General features: G+C 34.3%; 1 protein-coding gene across 1 annotated transcript; it reads left to right on the top strand.

Annotated features, from left to right (window-relative positions):
* The first annotated feature begins 2,158 nt into the window (after positions 1–2,158).
* Positions 2,159–2,569, top strand: LOC139842229 (uncharacterized). Its single transcript, XM_071832399.1, has one exon. The coding sequence runs from the start codon at positions 2,159–2,161 to the stop codon at positions 2,567–2,569; it is 411 nt and encodes a 136-aa protein (XP_071688500.1).
* Positions 2,570–19,537: the final 16,968 nt, after the last annotated feature.

Below are 19,537 nucleotides of genomic sequence, written 5' to 3'. Positions count from 1 at the left end.
ATATATATATATATATATATATATATATATATATATATATTTTCGGTGTTTAATTTTTTTTTTTTTTTTTTAGATTTTATATTGTTTTTCTAAAAATAAAATATAAATATACAAAAATAAATTAAAAATATAAAGTTTCGCCGACTCCCCGGCAGCGGCGCCAAAAACTTGATGATGTAGCGGAGGGGTACGTGATAGTACTATATTTTACTACGAAATACGTTACAAATTACACAAGTTTTAATTATTTATTTACAAAATGGATATACCTAAACCTTGCTACAACACTATAGGCAGTGTACCTAATCGTAGAGTAGTATAGTTTTTAGTAAGTCCGGTTCGTTCCACAGGGAGCGGGCTTATTGCACACTATATTTTTAAACAACTATATTTGTACAAAATATATATAATTATATAAAATAATATATAAAAGGGGGTTTACCGTTTAATGACCGGTTTGTCGATTTATATTTTAAGCGAAGTGTATAGTAAATGACGATATTTAAATAACAATATAAAATAAATAACAATAATTAAAATGACAATAAATAAAAGTACGAGGAAAAATGAAATAAAATATATTATGCTTATTTAAACTTCCGTAACCATGATGGTTGACGTGTTGATTTTAGTTTTATGCCCATGGGTTAATTGTCCTTTGTCCTGGATTATTTAATATGTCCGTCTGGTTTTCGTCCATAACAGTCCATCAGTCATAAATATAAAGTGCAAGTGTCCTCGTCAAATTATTATTATACCCGAAGTTAAATATTCCAACTAATTGGGGATTCGAATTGTAACAAGGTTTTAATACTTTGTTTAATGAATACACCAGGTTATCGACTGCGTGTAAACCAAGGTTTTACTACTTTGTTAACAATTACACCAATTACCCTTGAATGTAATTTCACCCCTGTTTTAATTATTCTAGTGGCTATTAATCCATTCCCGTGTCCGGTTAAATGAACGATTATTCGTACATATAAATACCCCGCCCATCGTGTCCGATTGAGTGTATATGGTAATTTATAGGGACGCCCAATTGTAGATCTTTATATTAACATTAACAAACTATCATTTAGTTAAACAAATATAAAGCCCATTAATAGCCCATAGTCTAATTTCCACAAGTGTCGTTCTTTTGTCCAAACCCCAATTATGGTACAAAGCCCAATTGCCCCGTCTTTAATATTTAGTCCAACATCATGATTACTTTGGCTCAAATAAGCATAATAATAACTTAAGTACGAGACATTAATTTAAAAAGGAGAACATAACTTACATTGAGTATTTATCGCGTAGTGTTACACGGACAGAGTTCCGACTTTAAAAACCCGTAAAAATAACTTTTACATAACCCAAACTAATCTAATATAACACTAATCTATACTATATATACATATATATATTTATTTATATTATACTAGGGAGTATTATTATTATTATTATTTATTTTTATATATATTTTACATGCAGAACTCGAGAGCTTTTATAGCCAGAACTGAAATTCACTGCTCCGCGAGTCGCGGCCATTTTGGCCTTCCAGCTCCGCAAGTCGCGGAGGTTCCAAAACCAGCCCACAAGTTCAAGATCCAAGGCTGCCGACGGTTTTTATTTAAATATATATAATATATAAATAATTTTTATAATTATTTATATATTATATTATATTTATATACATAGTAGACTCGTAATTTTTTTTCCGTTGCGTCGAGCGTTGAGAGTTGGTTCATGTACCGGTTCCGGATTTTCGAACGTCCTTGCGTACGCTGAGATATTTTGTACTTTGCATTTCGTAACTTGTACTCTTGTCATTTTTAGACGTTCCTTATCAATAAATTGAACCTTTTGAATTGTATCTTGTACATTTAAGTTTTTTTGGACGTTTGTGTCTTCAAATCTTCATTTTCGCCTTTTGTCTTCGCACTTATTTATTTAAACAAATACAATGAAAATATAATACAATTACAAATGAAAACCTATTATTTAGGAGGGATATTACTATGAAATATATGTTCCTTTTTAGCCTTATCAATGGTCATTATCATCAACTGGAATCTTCACTACAAAAAAGATGTGCAATATTATTACGGAAACAGTTTATGCAGGTGAAAGAAGTCTTCCGGAAACAAAACTAAACAACTTAGTACCAAAGAAAATGGAGATTTTTGTTTGGAGAGCATGCAAGAAAAGACTACCAACATTAGTTGAGCTTGATAAGAGAGGTGTGGATCTTTATTCGGTTAGATGTGCAATTTGTAATGATGATGTTGAGACCATTGACCATTCGTTGATATTTTGTAAGAATGCATATGAAGTATGGACAATAATCTATAATTGGTGGGGTCTTGGTCCATTCTCGGAACCTAGTATACTGGAAACATTTGATGGTTCGGTAATGCAACAATCTTCGAAGATGGGAGGCTTAATATGGCAAGCGGTAGAGTGGACGTGTGGATATCTATTGTGGAAAAATCGAAACTTAAAGGCTTTTAAAAACAAAGATGGGTGCGTTCCAAATTTGGTGAATGAGATTCAACTTATGAGTTTTGGATTTCTAGAAGATTGAAAAATTCGAAGATAGATTGGTGCACTTGGCTATCGAACCCACAAATTTATCTAACATGTAATTAGTGAGACATGTGCTATCTCAGCATAAAAGTGTGTCGATTTGTAATTGCAGTAGGCAATTTGCTTCTGTAAGTTGTAATGCTGCTATTCGCTTTCCTTTAGCAGCTATTTGTACTCCTTTTAATTATCAATATATCTTATTGCTTTTCAAAAAAAAAAAAAGTTCTTATAAATGTACTAACAAATGATAAAAATTCGAATTCTTTAATTGTAGCTCTTACCGGTGTCATTTAAAATATTTTAAAATTTATTATATGGGATGATTTTACATACTCTAAGGATAAAAGATAATGTGCATTAATTAATTAAGCTAACACTTCTATAATTAAGATATATATAAATTTTAATCAATGAAAATCTGTTGTTCGGAATTAGTTAGTTTAATGAATGAAATTTTTTTTTTTTTTAAATAAACTATCATAGAAGAAAGGGAACTTTGGCAAAAATGTAAGGAAAAAAATCCAAAACAATGATAAACCGACACAGTAAACCTAAGAAAGAAGCAATATTTATTTTTATTTTTATTTTTTTTGTAAGCGAGGAAACCCTCCTATGAATGAACACATTGGCTCCCCCATAGAAGGTAAAACCTCGGGTAATCAAGCCGCCCGAGCGCGAGACCTGGTACCGGGTGAATTGCGCATTATGCGCACCCTCTAGTCACACTCTTTTTTGAACAATTTGGCATAGCCAGGAATTGAACCCGGGTGGTGTGCTTCATTGGGCAACTCGATGGCCATTCAGGCAAGCCTGAATGGTTAGAAAGAAACAATATAACTAACAACTACTAAAACTAATCGAGAAAGCCAACCAAATCAACTGCAAAATGAAAAAGAACGCCCTACTAGGAAGAAAACAAAATACAAGTCAACGAAAAGAAATAAATCTAGCAACGGAGTTGTCGTCAACATTAGAATCATTCACCAACAATCCAAATTTGTAAGGCCCTGTTTTCCAGTTAGTTGGGACGCCGTCCAAACCCATGGGACGCCGTCCAACATTGAAGGACTGGACGCCGTCCAGTTTATTGGACGCCGTCCAAATGATCTGACGGGGCCAGCTATTGGTTTTTAAATATTTTAAAGGGGCATTTTGGTATTTTTACATGTGGGACGAGTTTAAGGCCACATGATCAGATCTTGGGGTGTCATTTACTCCATTACCAACAACCTTATCTTTTCCACTTAAATTCTAGAGAGAGAAACACATTCTAGAGAGAGAAAGCTCAATCAAGGAAGAAAGAAGCTTGTTTCGGGTTATAGTGCGAGTTATAAAGTTGTTCTTCTAGCCACTAGCTACGTTTTGATTGTGGTGGTATGTCCTAACCTTGATTTTCTTACTTTGATTTATGTGAGGGTTAGGATTTGGGTGAATGGTGAACATAAAATCCATTGTTGGTGATTTTGGGGGTTTTTGGGTAAGATTGAGTCATGAGGACTCAAGAATGACTAACCTAGGGTTTCAAGGTAATAAATGTTGTCAATGGGTCTTAAATGGTTAGTTAATCACTAGCTCACTTGTGTGGTTAGTGAAAAGCATTTTAGGGTTCATGGTTGACTTGAAATGGGTCAAATGGGTAAGTTGACCTAGTGGGATAAATTGGGTATGAAAATATCCTAGGTATGTATTGATGGGAGTCTTAGAACCTTAATCACTAGCTTTTAGTGACTAGTTGTGGATTTTGACCTTGATTGGGTGATTCTAGTGCAAATGGGTCATGAATACCCTTTTGGGTCATAAATGCACTAGAAAGGCTAGTTGGTGGATAGTCCAACTTGTTATGTGAATTAATTGGGCATTAATTGTAATAGGTGACTCGCTTTGAAGGTTACAAGTTATTGTTGGAAATCTCACCAAGACGATAAGGTGAGTGGAATATCTATGTATGTATGTATATGGTTTATTTGCCCGTATTATCGGTGTCACATAGCCGTTTTGTGACTATAGATGTGAGGCATATCCGTTTTGTCCACATTTAATAATTGTGCACATAGCCGTTTTGTGCACAAGGTGTGAGTATTAGCTTGTCTATACTCATACGATGATTAAGTGATACGATAGCCGTTTTTCGTACAATTGGGGGTGATACCATAGCCGTTTTTGGGGACACCTCGGGGTTAGCATACCATAGTCGTTTTGGGCGCTAACGGTTGTTATGAATACCGATGACTCGTTCGCGAGGCCATTCCCTTGCGTTTTTGGTTAACCATGGTTTATACTTATTGATGTGTAGCATTTCATTATTATTATGATTATTATGCTAATGATGTTGCTAGTTGCACGTTTTGAGGATACTAGCTTTTGTTACGAGATGACATGCGATTATTTGTAATATGTGATGTTGTGGATGCGAGTATGTAAATTGTATATGCATGTATATATTTATTCTACTCACTAAGCTTTAGCTTACCCTCTCGTTGTTTACCCTTTTTAGGCTCCGACGTGGACAAGGGCAAAGGTATTCGCTTGGATTAGTAGTGGCTCTCGGGGGTTTAGCTTTTGAAAGTTCGGCCAAGATTTGGGTAGTTTAACCCCAAACACCATGCTCTGGGTGTCGTTTGGAATTTAAACTCTTATGGTCGAAACTTATATTTTTGAACGAAATTCGTGAAATGGGTCGTTGTGGGCCCAGTGTTGTAAAACTCTCTTTGAATGTGAAAATCTCTTAGTTTTACTCATATTGACATATTATGATAATTGGTTTCGTTTAAAAGTGTCGGGAAGCGGGTTTTTCGCTCGCGTGAAATTGAAAAACTGATCAGGAACTTTTAGTTCATTTGGACGCCGTCCAAAAGTCTTGGACGCCGTCCTGGACTTCACTGCTGGACGCCGTCCAGATGCACTGCCTCACAAATTCTTTTTTTTTTGGGTCTTGTTTTTGGTATAACGAGGGTTGGGTTGTTACAAAATTTCTCTATGGCAAGACTAATCTTCTTGTTCTTTGAAACGTATGTATTCAATGCACCTCAAGTTAGTCATAACTAAACTCCAAGTGGTAGTCTAAGACCATTTGTAATGCAACGTAAAGGTATCGAATGTGACACCATCACGCCACCATCGCGCCACAGCACGGCGTGATGGTGGTTATTTTGTTGGTGCAATGAAGTCTTCACGGTGGCGTGAGGTTGACTTGAACCAGTGGCATTTTGACACGTGGGTTGGTGAAAGTTTAAAACGGCTATATAGCCGTTAAATATAAATAAATTAAATTAAATTAAATTTTATAAATACCATATTTCACATATCTTTTTCACACATTATTATTTCTATAATTTTATAAATGAAATTCATGAAATCTTTATTTGAACTTTTCGATATTTGGGATTCAAATGACGAATATGAGTTGCATCTTTTATGAGCTTACGTCGAAGAATTAGATGCTGAAGAGGGTGAAAATTCTATTGAACGAGTTCCACGAAATTGGAATGCTATGGTAGGTTGAGCTGTGACACGCAATGAAAAAATTAAGGTGTATACAGAATTTAGGGATGATGGCACTTATGTTATTTATTCTGATGATGAGGATGAACCAACTTGGCCAAAGTACGACACTGATGACATGATTTATTCTGATTCCAACTAAGAAATGTGTCGTTGTTTTTAATGTTTAGTTTATTATCGTGCTTTAGTTTATATGTCGTCGTATCGTACGTTAGAAAAATATAATCATCTTTGTGTTTATTAATAAAAGTGTTGTTTAAAAAATTATCATATTCTATTAATTAAATAAAAAACTATAATAATAATAATAACAACAATAATAAAAAATAAATTAAATTAAAAGAAAATGATAAATAAAATAAAAATGTGGGACATATTTTCCTATTACACAACCATTACGTCATATCATTACAAACTTCATCACGCCATCACACTGCAAAATTAGCATTGTACCCAACAAAAACACTTCATTACGCCCAATCACGCGATGACCATTACAAATGGTCTAATAGTTGAATGGTTGAAATTTTAAAAAATGTTCGTGTTTAATCCCGATTAACTACACTTTAACAGAAGATTGATTTTGGAATAAGAAGGAATTAGCCATACCCTTATTATATTATCAGATGTCCCATCTATAATATCATATAAATCTCTAAAATGGTTATGTCATAAATAAGAATTATTTAAGTTTTAAAAAATTCAAAAATAAATAGAAAAAATTCAAGTCCCCATGATGATATCATTAATATAATTAATTGTATTTAATAAAAATATTAATATATTAATTGTATAGTATATGAAATATTATATACAAACTTATTATAAAACACTCTCATGACTATATGTACAATATTTGAAGCATTATATACAACCTTATGGTAAAACACCCTCATAACTATAAGTACAATATTTGAAGAATTATGTACAATCTTATAATAAAACACCATCATGATCATATATACAAACTATAAAAAAAATTGTACAATCTTTTACATATAATAATTGTACAACCTTTATATAATAATTGTATTTTAATTTCTGAAAACATTTCAAGAGTCATTTGTTATTATTAATAATAATTATTAAAAAAATACTCAATTTGAAAGAAAACTATTGTTATAATTTATAATTATAATTATAACTATAGCTATTTAATTATTATCATTCAAATACGGATTTTTTTACGGGATTAATTACGTTACATATGTATGCAAAATACATGTCTCAATAAACGGTTGTAATGTAGGCTTTTATAACAAGGAAAATAGTAAATGTGCGGAAATTGGAAGAGGGTGGTAGGAGAATAAATGTATTTATATTGTAAAAATAACGACAAGTTTCTTAGTCAGAATCATTGTTCCACGGTCCATTAAACTAAATGACTTTAGTATTTACACTCACTCAATACCTAAAACATTATTAACTGTGTCGTTTAAACAAACTCGTGATTACGCAGGTCATTTCACTAGTAATATTGAATTGTTCTAAAAAATATTATACACTACATAGATATATATCCCATAAGATAACATACCTATTCACAAAGAAAAGCGAATTATGTGGGATTTTGAAATGAAATGTGAACGTTGGGGGGGGGGTGTGATGGTGACTTGTAAAATGGTTGGCCATGGCTACACGCTTTAATACGACATCTTTATAGAAATTGTCCTCAGCAATATTTATTTTATTACGGGTATATTGTTTTAAGAGAAACAAGAGACGATCTTTCCTACGTATAATATAATAATCTCTTGAATACATAGTGTCATAACCCGTCCTTAACCATAAGAACGTGTTAGATAACGTATGATTTCATTGCGAGGTATTGACCTCTATATGCGACATTTTTAAAAGAAAAACTGCATATATTATACATTACAAACCATGATTCTTATTTTTGTTACAAGCTTTGGACAACATAAAAATGATTATCGTTTAGCGATAATCTTCGACTTACAAACTTTACAAATGATAATAATAACCCGATTTCTAGCATATTTTACAACACAGATCCTCGGGTATGCAGTTTTATTTTTGACACAAATATGCGTACGCAAGATCCTGCTCAAATTCAACATTATGCAGCGGAAGCTTTAGTAATCTCCTGAGAATAGACATGTTTAAAACGTCAACATAAATTTGGTGAGATATAGGTTTAATGCCGGCAGCGATATAAATATAGACCACAAGATTTCATATATAAACATTTTAATAAAAATATTCTAAGTGGTTGAGCACTTGGTAACCATACTTAACATTTAATCACGTCGCATATTCCCTTTAATATGAAATCTTACTACACCGTACCAAGTGTAGTCACAAAACGAAGTACTGTGCAACCGTTGAATACTGGTCGTCCAGTCCGGTTGGGGTTGTCAGGCCCGATAGATCTATCAACAGGATTCGCGTTTACAATACCGCTGTAAATATTAGTTACCAAGCTACAGGGAAGTATGCCAGTGGTACAACTCAACGTAGAATATATTTTTCAGTTACTTGTGTCCATATCGTAAAACATAAAATACATGTATTCTCATCCCGAAATATTTAGAGTTTAAAAGTGGGACTATATACTCACGTTCGTCTTGAAGATATATATATTTTTGACTTGGTCTTCCGGTTGATATCACGAACCTATCCATATATAATATATCAATACCTTTTCTTTTTAAACAAACGTCTCATATATATACTTGTTATACTTTTAATACTTTGAATAATTCCTTAGTCCGTAGTTAGCATTTCGTTGTTAGTAATTCAATTTTAATGGTTCATTTGTAGATGTTTAATATACCCGCAATGAAATAAATAAAACCCCCAACGAAATAAATAAAACCCCATCGTATATGTATTGGTCGAGATTAATCTTGACCCACGGTACCGGTGTTGTCAAATGACGTGTTGCGTACATAAAGTACCGGTGTTGTCAAATGACGTGTTGCGTACAAACATGGGATCTTATGATTAATCTTCTCGTATTGTTTATGGGTGATCCTGAACCATATAAAATTGAATTATAAGTACATATATATAAAATATCATGTTATCTTAGAAAGATGTGATTTTATTTAATTTTTCCCAATTAATCCCGAAGTTAAACAAGTCTTGGATAACCAATTTTGTTTCGGTCATAGTTTCTTCGTTACAAATCCGTTTTCGTTGATTCAACTTGCCATCTCCTTGGATCGAGTTCCTCTTTAAGGCTATGAACTGAAAATACCTTGGTTTGTATTCAAAATCACACGGCATAGGTGAAACTTTAGTGAAACTTATGAAGTTAAACATTTTCCTTTATGTAAACAACCTTACATGATTATTTTTCTAAAAATACTTATACTTTGAATTAAATCATGAAATTTTTATGTGTTATCATATTCATATTAAAAATCATTTTTCCAGAAGATAAACTTCCAATTCAAAGTTTAAGATGGTTTTTAATTATCCAACCCAAAACAGTCCCCGGTTGCACTCCGACGTCGTAAAAACAGTTTTTAAGGTGTTCTTTGAAAAACCAAGTTATACCTTGTTAAATTAGCATGTAATTAAGTTATATTACAGGTATTGAAGTATTTTAAAAGTTAAGTTAGAAGGATCTATCTAGTTTGCAAACAAGTTTGAAAACTTTCAAACTATGTTCTTGTTGTTAAAATTTTATACCACAAAATAAGATAGCTATATATATATGAATCGAATAAGGTTATGAACATAGTTACTACCTCAAGTTCCTTGGACAAGGTTGCTGTAAAAGAGGAGTAAGAACCTAGAACTAAAAGGGTGATGGAATTGGATGAAAGATTGGAAGTAAGTTTGTGTTCTTGGAAGGATTCTTGAAGTGTTTTTGTAAGGGTTTTCTTATGGTGATTAAGTGATGTTTTTGAAGCTAAATGATGGGGAAAATGCTTGGAGATGATCAAGTATGAAGTTAAGAGTATTTTGAGAGAGAAATGGGAGTGTAAGTATGAGAAAATGGGGTGAAGAAATGGTGTGCATGCATAAAAACGTTTTTAGGTTATAAAGGAAAAAAAAGATACCTAACTTTGTTTTCTTGCTAAATAATTCATGCTACTTGACAAATGGTTGGTTCCACATGTTTCTTAATCATTTAAGGCTGCTAAGGAGCAGATTTTTATTGGTATATACCAATAGTAAATACATCTAGAAGCTGCGTATGATACGGGTACATATACCCTAGATATACGTGTAGAAATCTTTGAGAAAACGGAACGAGGATTCAAATATAGCTATCTTTTGTAAATATACTTATATTGTTTTATGTATGTAAGCCCTTTAAAAGTGATAAAATACATATCTATACGATGCATGTATAAGTATTATAGGTTATAAGTATTTATGTCGAAGAACGTTACGTATAGTTATCGTTTTGAAAACTTAAGTTAGTAGTTTCAAAATATACTTATAACTCATTGTTATTAGTACCCAATGAGATGTTAAACATCCTTAGATCATGTTAAATATATATAAATACATATATATACATAAACGTATAATTATCGTATGTTATATAGTTCGTGATATCATCGGTCAAATTGAACGGTCAAACGTTGTGTAAAACTCTTTTCGAAGACATAAGTCTCAACAATTTGGATTGCTTGTCATGTTGGTAAGGTTTAATTTATGTAAATATTAATCTTATAAATATAGAATGATCGAAAAAGTGCGGGTCATTACAGTACCTACCCGTTAAATAAATTTCGTCCCGAAATTTTAAAATTGTACCTATTTTGCGTCATCGGGAAACAAGTGTGGATACTTTTGTTTCATTTGATCCTCTCGTTCCCAAGTAAACTCGGGACCCCTTCGAGCATTCCAACGAACCTTAACGATCGGTATGTTGCTCTGCTTGAGCCGTTTAACTTCACGATCCATGATTTCGATTGGTTCTTCGATGAATTGTAGTTTCTCGTCGACATGGATTTCTTCAAGAGGAATGGTGAGGTCTTCCTTTGCAAGACACTTCTTAAGGTTCGAGACGTGAAAGGTATTATGTACTCCGGCGAGTTGTTGCGGTAACTCGAGTCGATAAGCTACCGGTCCAATGCGTTCGATGATCTTGAACGGGCCTACATATCTTGGGTTCAGTTTACCTCTTTTACCGAAACGTATTACACCTTTTCAAGGTGACACCTTTAGCATAACCATGTCACCGATCTGAAACTCTAATGGTTTCCTTCGGACATCGGCGTAGCTCTTTTGGCGACTACGGGCTGTTTTCAATCTCTCTTTGATTTGTACTATCTTTTCAGTAGTTTCATGTATGATCTCGGGACCAGTTAATTGTCGATCTCCTACTTCATTCCAACAGATAGGAGATCTACACTTCCTTCCGTACAATGCTTCGAATGGTGCAGCTTTAATGCTCGCATGATAACTATTATTATACGAGAATTCTGCTAATGGTAGATACTTATCCCATCCGTTTCCAAAATCGATCACACATGCCCTGAGCATGTCTTCAAGAGTCTGAATTGTTCTTTCACTCTGCCCGTCCGTTTGCGGATGATATGCGGTACTCATATCCAAACGAGTTCCTAGTGCCTCCTGTAGTGATTGCCAGAACTTTGAGGTAAATCTACTATCACGATCAGATATAATGGAAATAGGTATTCCATGCCTTGAAACTATTTCCTTTATATATAATCGTAATAATTTCTCCATTCTATCTGTTTCCTTTATAGGCAAGAAATGTGCAGATTTGGTAAGACGATCAACAATTACCCAAATGGTGTCGTATCCCCAGGCAGTCTTTGGTAACTTCGTGATGAAATCCATGGTAATACCGTCCCATTTCCATTCTGGAATTTCTGGTTGTTGAAGTAACCCTGACGGCTTCTGGTGTTCTGCTTTGACTTTGGAACAAGTTAAACATTCCCCAACATATGTTGCAACGTCTGTCTTCAAATTAGGCCACCAATAATGCGTCTTAAGATCTTGGTACATCTTTCCAACTCCAGGATGTATCGAATATCTTGTCTTATGTGCCTCGTTCAATATCAACTTCCTTAATCCACCCAACTTCGGTACCCAAATACGATTTGCAAAATATCGAATTCCATCTTCCCGCATAACGAGTTGCTTCTCATACTTCTTCATTATTTCATTTCCTATATTTTCTTTAGTAAGTGCTTCTCGTTGAACTTCTTTGATTTGTGAGTTGAGATTCATGCGAATTTTTATGTTCATCGCTCGTACTCGAATTGGTTCTCGTTCCTTTCTGCTTAATGCGTCAGCCACTACATTCGCTTTCCCGGGATGATAGCGAATCTCACAATCGTAGTCGTTTATCAGCTCGACCCACCTACGTTGCCTCATGTTCAGCTGTTTCTGATCGAAAATATGTTGAAGACTTTTATGATCAGTAAACACAGTGCATCTAACCCCATATAAGTAGTGTCTCCATATCTTTAACGCAAACACGACTGCTCCCAGTTCTAGATCATGCGTCGTATAATTCCGCTCGTGAATCTTCAATTGTCGAGATGCGTATGCAATAACTTTCTTTCGTTGCATAAGAACACAACCAAAACCTTGTCGCGAAGCGTCACAATATATTTCAAAATCATCGTTCCCTTCAGGTAACGATAAAATAGGCGCCGTAGTTAACTTCTTCTTCAGTAATTGAAATGCGTTCTCCTGCTCCGAGGTCCATTCGTATTTCTTCCCTTTTTGCGTTAATGCTGTCAACGGCTTAGCTATTCGGGAAAAATCTTGAATAAACCTTCTATAATAACCGGCTAAACCCAAAAATTGGCGTATCTGCGTTGGTGTCTTAGGAGTCTCCCATTTTTCAATGGCTTCAATTTTTGCTGGATCAACCTGAATTCCTTTGCTACTAACAACGTGGCCAAGAAATTGCACTTCTTTCAACCAGAAAGCACATTTAGAAAATTTAGCATATAGCTGTTCTTTTCTCAACAACTCTAATATCAACCTTAAATGCTGCTCATGCTCTTGCTCACTCTTGGAATAGATAAGAATATCATCAATGAAAACGATAACAAACTTATCTAAATATGGACTACAAACTCGATTCATGAGGTCCATGAATACAGCTGGCACATTCGTCAATCCAAACGGCATGACCAAAAATTCGTAATGACCGTAGCGTGTCCAAAAAGCAGTTTTCGGTATATCTTCTTCTTTGACACGTAATTGATGATAGCCCGATCTTAGGTCAATTTTCGAGTACACACATGATCCTTGGAGTTGATCAAATAAGTCGTCAATTCTCGGTAGTGGATACCGATTCTTGATAGTTAACTTATTTAATTCACGATAATCTATACACATTCGGAAAGATCCGTCTTTCTTCTTGACGAATAAAATTGGAGCTCCCCACGGTGAAGTACTTGGTCGTATGAATCCACGATCCAGTAATTCTTTTAACTGACTCTGAAGTTCTTTTAACTCGGACGGTGCAAGTCTATATGGAGCACGGGCAACCGGTGCAGCTCCTGGTACAAGATCTATTTGAAATTCTACAGATCTAAATGGAGGTAATCCCGGCAACTCTTCCGGAAATACTTCAGGAAAATCTCTTGCCACAGGCACGTCATTGATGCACTTCTCTTTTTCTTTCTTTTCGACTTTATTAACATGTGCTAAGATAGCATAGCACCCTTTCTTCAAGCACTTTTGAGCTTTCAAATAACTAATGAGTTTTAGCTTTGATTTACCCTTCTCTCCATAAATCATTACTGGCGTTTTATCCTTACGAGGAATGCGAATTGCCTTCTTGGCGCACACAACTTCAGCTCCTATTTTGGACATCCAGTCCATGCCGATTATTACATCAAAACTTCCTAATTCTACGGGTATCAAATCAATCTTAAATGTTTCTCCAGCTAAATTTATTTTACAATCACGGCAAATTTTATCGGCTTTAATTAGTTTACCATTAGCTAACTCAATCATGTACTTAGCATCTAGAGGTAATGATGAACAATTCAATTTAGCGTGAAAGTCTCTACACACGTAACTTCTATCAGCACCAGTATCAAATATAATAGATGCGGATAAGTTATTAATGGTAAACGTACCCATAACAAGCTCCGGGTCTTCACATGCCTCTCTAGCATTAATAACAAATGCTCTCCCACGTGCAGGTCCGATATTCTTCTCTGGATTCGGGCACTGGCTCTTATAGTGACCTTGTTTTCCACACCCAAAACAAGTAATGGTAGCCAAAGCAGTTCTATTTGCATTGGTGGCAGGAGTCTTGGTACCATTTGTATTTGTAACGAGAGCCCTACAATCTTCAGCAAGATGACCCTTTCGATTACATTTGTTGCATACCACATTACAGTAACCAGAGTGATGTTTGTGGCATCGGTTGCATAAAGGATTTTGTCCTTTATAACCAAAGCTTAAACCACTACCCGCACCTTGCGTGTTTTCTTGTTTCTTAAAAGATTGTTGTTGGTTACTTCGATCATAATTTCCATTCCACTTTCTTTTGTTACCTGATACCTTCACATCAGTATTGGATACTTTCTTATCCATGATGACCTGATCCATTAGCTCGTTTGCCATGGTTATAGCTTCATGAATTGTCTTAGGTTTCGATGCTGTAACATTTGCCTTGACCTTTTTGGGCAAACCATCTTTGTACATTTCAATCTTCCGTTCTTCGGTTGGAACCAATTCAGGACATAGCAAAACTAATTCCATGAATCGCTGATTGTAGTTGGTGATTTCAGTACCAATAACCTTCAGACTTCGTAACTCATCTTCCAACTTCCTAACCTCGTTCCTTGGACAATATTCGTTGATTAACATTGTTTTGAATTCTTCCCACGGAGTATCATAAGCTACATCTCCTCCTACAGCCTTCACATAATTTTTCCACCACGTGAGTGCACTATCTTGTAAAGTGCACGATGCATACTTGGTCATGTCCTTTTCAACACAACCACTGATTTTAAACACAGTCTCCATCTTTTCTATCCACCGGGTTAAACCGATCGGTCCTTCTGTTCCACTGAATGATGAGGGCTTGCAAGCTTGAAAAGTTTTGTAAGTGCACCCCACACGAGGATTTGGGTTAACTGCAGCACCTCTTGCAGCCTCAACCCATAACATTCTGTCGTTCACTCGCTGATTGATGAGTTCCTGGATTTCTTGTTCCGTCATTCGGTTCAATCGCGCCATATTCTTCTATAAGAATGAAAAGAAAATAATTATTCACATGGAATATTATAGATGTAGTGTATATTTACAGTACATTATAGCTTATTAATAATATGAACCAGGTATTATTATAAAAGCCTTTTCTTCTTATTAGCGTTTTATAATTATATCTAGGGTAGTACCTACCCGTTAATGTCCATACTTAATAGCTTAGTACAGAATCAATTACTACCATCTAAATAATACTTAACCATGGAAAATTATTGCATTTCACACTTCACTATTTTACATATGCTTATCTTACATCGAACATTAAGCAAACCACACTAATAATATTATACAAAACATTATATGATCCCATGGTTTAATACGGCAGCGCATCGTTTGGTCTATTTTCTAGGACGTTTAGGTTCAAAGAATCGCTTAACGCTTATCCTGGCTGTCTGCCTATATTTTGGCTGTGGGACTGAAGAACTGGATGCCGGGATAGAACGAATAGGAATAGCGGGAATAGGGGTGGTAGTGTCTAGTGGAGTTGGTGCCACATCATCCTTATTAAACTCAGGATTTGAATTTTCTAATTCATTAGCCTTTCGTTTCTTTCCTAGTTCGAACTCGTCTTTTGTAATTTCCTGTATTTCTTCCTCGGGTTCACTTTCCTCCTCGGGTTCACTTTCCTCCTCGGGTTCACTTTCCTCCTCGGGTTCACTTTCCGGGTTCTCTATAGTTGGTTCATCCGGAATTTGTGAGTCTTCCCCAAAGATATCATTTTCGTCATCGGATAGGTTAATGACTGGAACACCATCTGAAGATTCTGGTTCGGAGTCGCTGAACGTGATGATAAGTTTTGAGCCCGACATCTATCACACAACAACTAACCCATTAGTACTACATAATATTTACATATAAATTTTAACCAACAATGATAAGCAATGGTTTTTAAATCAAACCCGGTCAAAGTCCAGACTTACTAATGTATCCTAACGACTTATCAGTTAGACACACTAATGCAAACCTGGTTCGCTAAGACCACCGCTCTGATACCACATGTCATAACCCGTCCTTAACCATAAGAACGTGTTAGATAACGTATGATTTCATTGCGAGGTATTGACCTCTATATGCGACATTTTTAAAAGAAAAACTGCATATATTATACATTACAAACCATGATTCTTATTTTTGTTACAAGCTTTGGACAACATAAAAATGATTATCGTTTAGCGATAATCTTCGACTTACAAACTTTACAAATGATAATAATAACCCGATTTCTAGCATATTTTACAACACAGATCCTCGGGTATGCAGTTTTATTTTTGACACAAATATGCGTACGCAAGATCCTGCTCAAATTCAACATTATGCAGCGGAAGCTTTAGTAATCTCCTGAGAATAGACATGTTTAAAACGTCAACATAAAGTTGGTGAGATATAGGTTTAATGCCGGCAGCGATATAAATATAGACCACAAGATTTCATATATAAACATTTTAATAAAAATATTCTAAGTGGTTGAGCACTTGGTAACCATACTTAACATTTAATCACGTCGCATATTCCCTTTAATATGAAATCTTACTACACCGTACCAAGTGTAGTCACAAAACGAAGTACTGTGCAACCGTTGAATACTGGTCGTCCAGTCCGGTTGGGGTTGTCAGGCCCGATAGATCTATCAACAGGATTCGCGTTTACAATACCGCTGTAAATATTAGTTACCAAGCTACAGGGAAGTATGCCAGTGGTACAACTCAACGTAGAATATATTTTTCAGTTACTTGTGTCCATATCGTAAAACATAAAATACATGTATTCTCATCCCGAAATATTTAGAGTTTAAAAGTGGGACTATATACTCACGTTCGTCTTGAAGATATATATATTTTTAACTTGGTCTGTTGATATCACGAACCTATCCATATATAATATATCAATACCTTTTCTTTTTAAACAAACGTCTCATATATATACTTGTTATACTTTTAATACTTTGAATAATTCCTTAGTCCGTAGTTAGCATTTCGTTGTTAGTAATTCAATTTTAATGGTTCATTTGTAGATGTTTAATATACCCGCAATGAAATAAATAAAACCCCCAACGAAATAAATAAAACCCCATCGTATATGTATTGGTCGAGATTAATCTTGACCCACGGTACCGGTGTTGTCAAATGACGTGTTGCGTACATAAAGTACCGGTGTTGTCAAATGACGTGTTGCGTACAAACATGGGATCTTATGATTAATCTTCTCGTATTGTTTATGGGTGATCCTGAACCATATAAAATTGAATTATAAGTACATATATATAAAATATCATGTTATCTTAGAAAGATGTGATTTTATTTAATTTTTCCCAATTAATCCCGAAGTTAAACAAGTCTTGGATAACCAATTTTGTTTCGGTCATAGTTTCTTCGTTACAAATCCGTTTTCGTTGATTCAACTTGCCATCTCCTTGGATCGAGTTCCTCTTTAAGGCTATGAACTGAAAATACCTTGGTTTGTATTCAAAATCACACGGCATAGGTGAAACTTTAGTGAAACTTATGAAGTTAAACATTTTCCTTTATGTAAACAACCTTAAATGATTATTTTTCTAAAAATACTTATACTTTGAATTAAATCATGAAATTTTTATGTGTTATCATATTCATATTAAAAATCATTTTTCCAGAAGATAAACTTCCAATTCAAAGTTTAAGATGGTTTTTAATTATCCAACCCAAAACAGTCCCCGGTTGCACTCCGACGTCGTAAAAACAGTTTTTAAGGTGTTCTTTGAAAAACCAAGTTATACCTTGTTAAATTAGCATGTAATTAAGTTATATTACAGGTATTGAAGTATTTTAAAAGTTAAGTTAGAAGGATCTATCTAGTTTGCAAACAAGTTTGAAAACTTTCAAACTATGTTCTTGTTGTTAAAATTTTATACCACAAAATAAGATAGCTATATATATATGAATCGAATAAGGTTATGAACATAGTTACTACCTCAAGTTCCTTGGACAAGGTTGTTGTAAAATAGGAGTAAGAACCTAGAACTAAAAGGGTGATGGAATTGGATGAAAGATTGGAAGTAAGTTTGTGTTCTTGGAAGGATTCTTGAAGTGTTTTTGTAAGGGTTTTCTTATGGTGATTAAGTGATGTTTTTGAAGCTAAATGATGGGGAAAATGCTTGGAGATGATCAAGTATGAAGTTAAGAGTATTTTGAGAGAGAAATGGGAGTGTAAGTATGAGAAAATGGGGTGAAGAAATGGTGTGCATGCATAAAAACGTTTTTAGGTTATAAAGGAAAAAAAAGATACCTAACTTTGTTTTCTTGCTAAATAATTCATGCTACTTGATAAATGGTTGGTTCCACATGTTTCTTAATCATTTAAGGCTGCTAAGGAGCAGATTTTTATTGGTATATACCAATAGTAAATACATCTAGAAGCTGCGTATGATACGGGTACATATACCCTAGATATACGTGTAGAAATCTTTGAGAAAACGGAACGAGGATTCAAATATAGCTATCTTTTGTAAATATACTTATATTGTTTTATGTATGTAAGCCCTTTAAAAGTGATAAAATACATATCTATACGATGCATGTATAAGTATTATAGGTTATAAGTATTTATGTCGAAGAACGTTACGTATAGTTATCGTTTTGAAAACTTAAGTTAGTAGTTTCAAAATATACTTATAACTCATTGTTATTAGTACCCAATGAGATGTTAAACATCCTTAGATCATGTTAAATATATATAAATACATATATATACATAAACGTATAATTATCGTATGTTATATAGTTCGTGATATCATCGGTCAAATTGAACGGTCAAACGTTGTGTAAAACTCTTTTCGAAGACATAAGTCTCAACAATTTGGATTGCTTGTCATGTTGGTAAGGTTTAATTTATGTAAATATTAATCTTATAAATATAGAATGATCGAAAAAGTGCGGGTCATTACACATAGTAAATTATATGAGATAATAAATTAATAACGTAATTGACCTTTAATATGTAAATTATGAAACTTGTGTTATCCGCCGTGTCAAAGAGAAATTGGGTAAAGGGTTTTACCCTGTAAATATTATTAAAAATAATAATAAAGAAACAGATAAGAATAACGACCACAAGCATATCATATGGCCTCACAGACAACCAAAAATCAAGCTAGAACCTATACATTGACTATAGGACTAGCAAAACCAAAAAAACACCAACGACACACCAAGACTAGGGCATGAAAACAATAAGATCTTCCGGTTATAACCATCCTGATTTCATGCCAAACGGGGCCGAGGCCTTAGAA

The sequence above is a fragment of the Rutidosis leptorrhynchoides genome, chromosome 4 (assembly GCF_046630445.1).
Source record: "Rutidosis leptorrhynchoides isolate AG116_Rl617_1_P2 chromosome 4, CSIRO_AGI_Rlap_v1, whole genome shotgun sequence".
NCBI lineage: Eukaryota > Viridiplantae > Streptophyta > Magnoliopsida > Asterales > Asteraceae > Rutidosis > Rutidosis leptorrhynchoides.
Note: the sequence above shows the minus strand (reverse complement) of the source record. Positions and strands in the feature narration are given on the sequence as shown.

Coding starts and splice junctions, on each gene's coding strand:
- LOC139842229 (XM_071832399.1), top strand. CDS start 2,159: ATGGAGATTTTTGTTTGGAGAGCATGCAAGAAAAGACTACCAACATTA.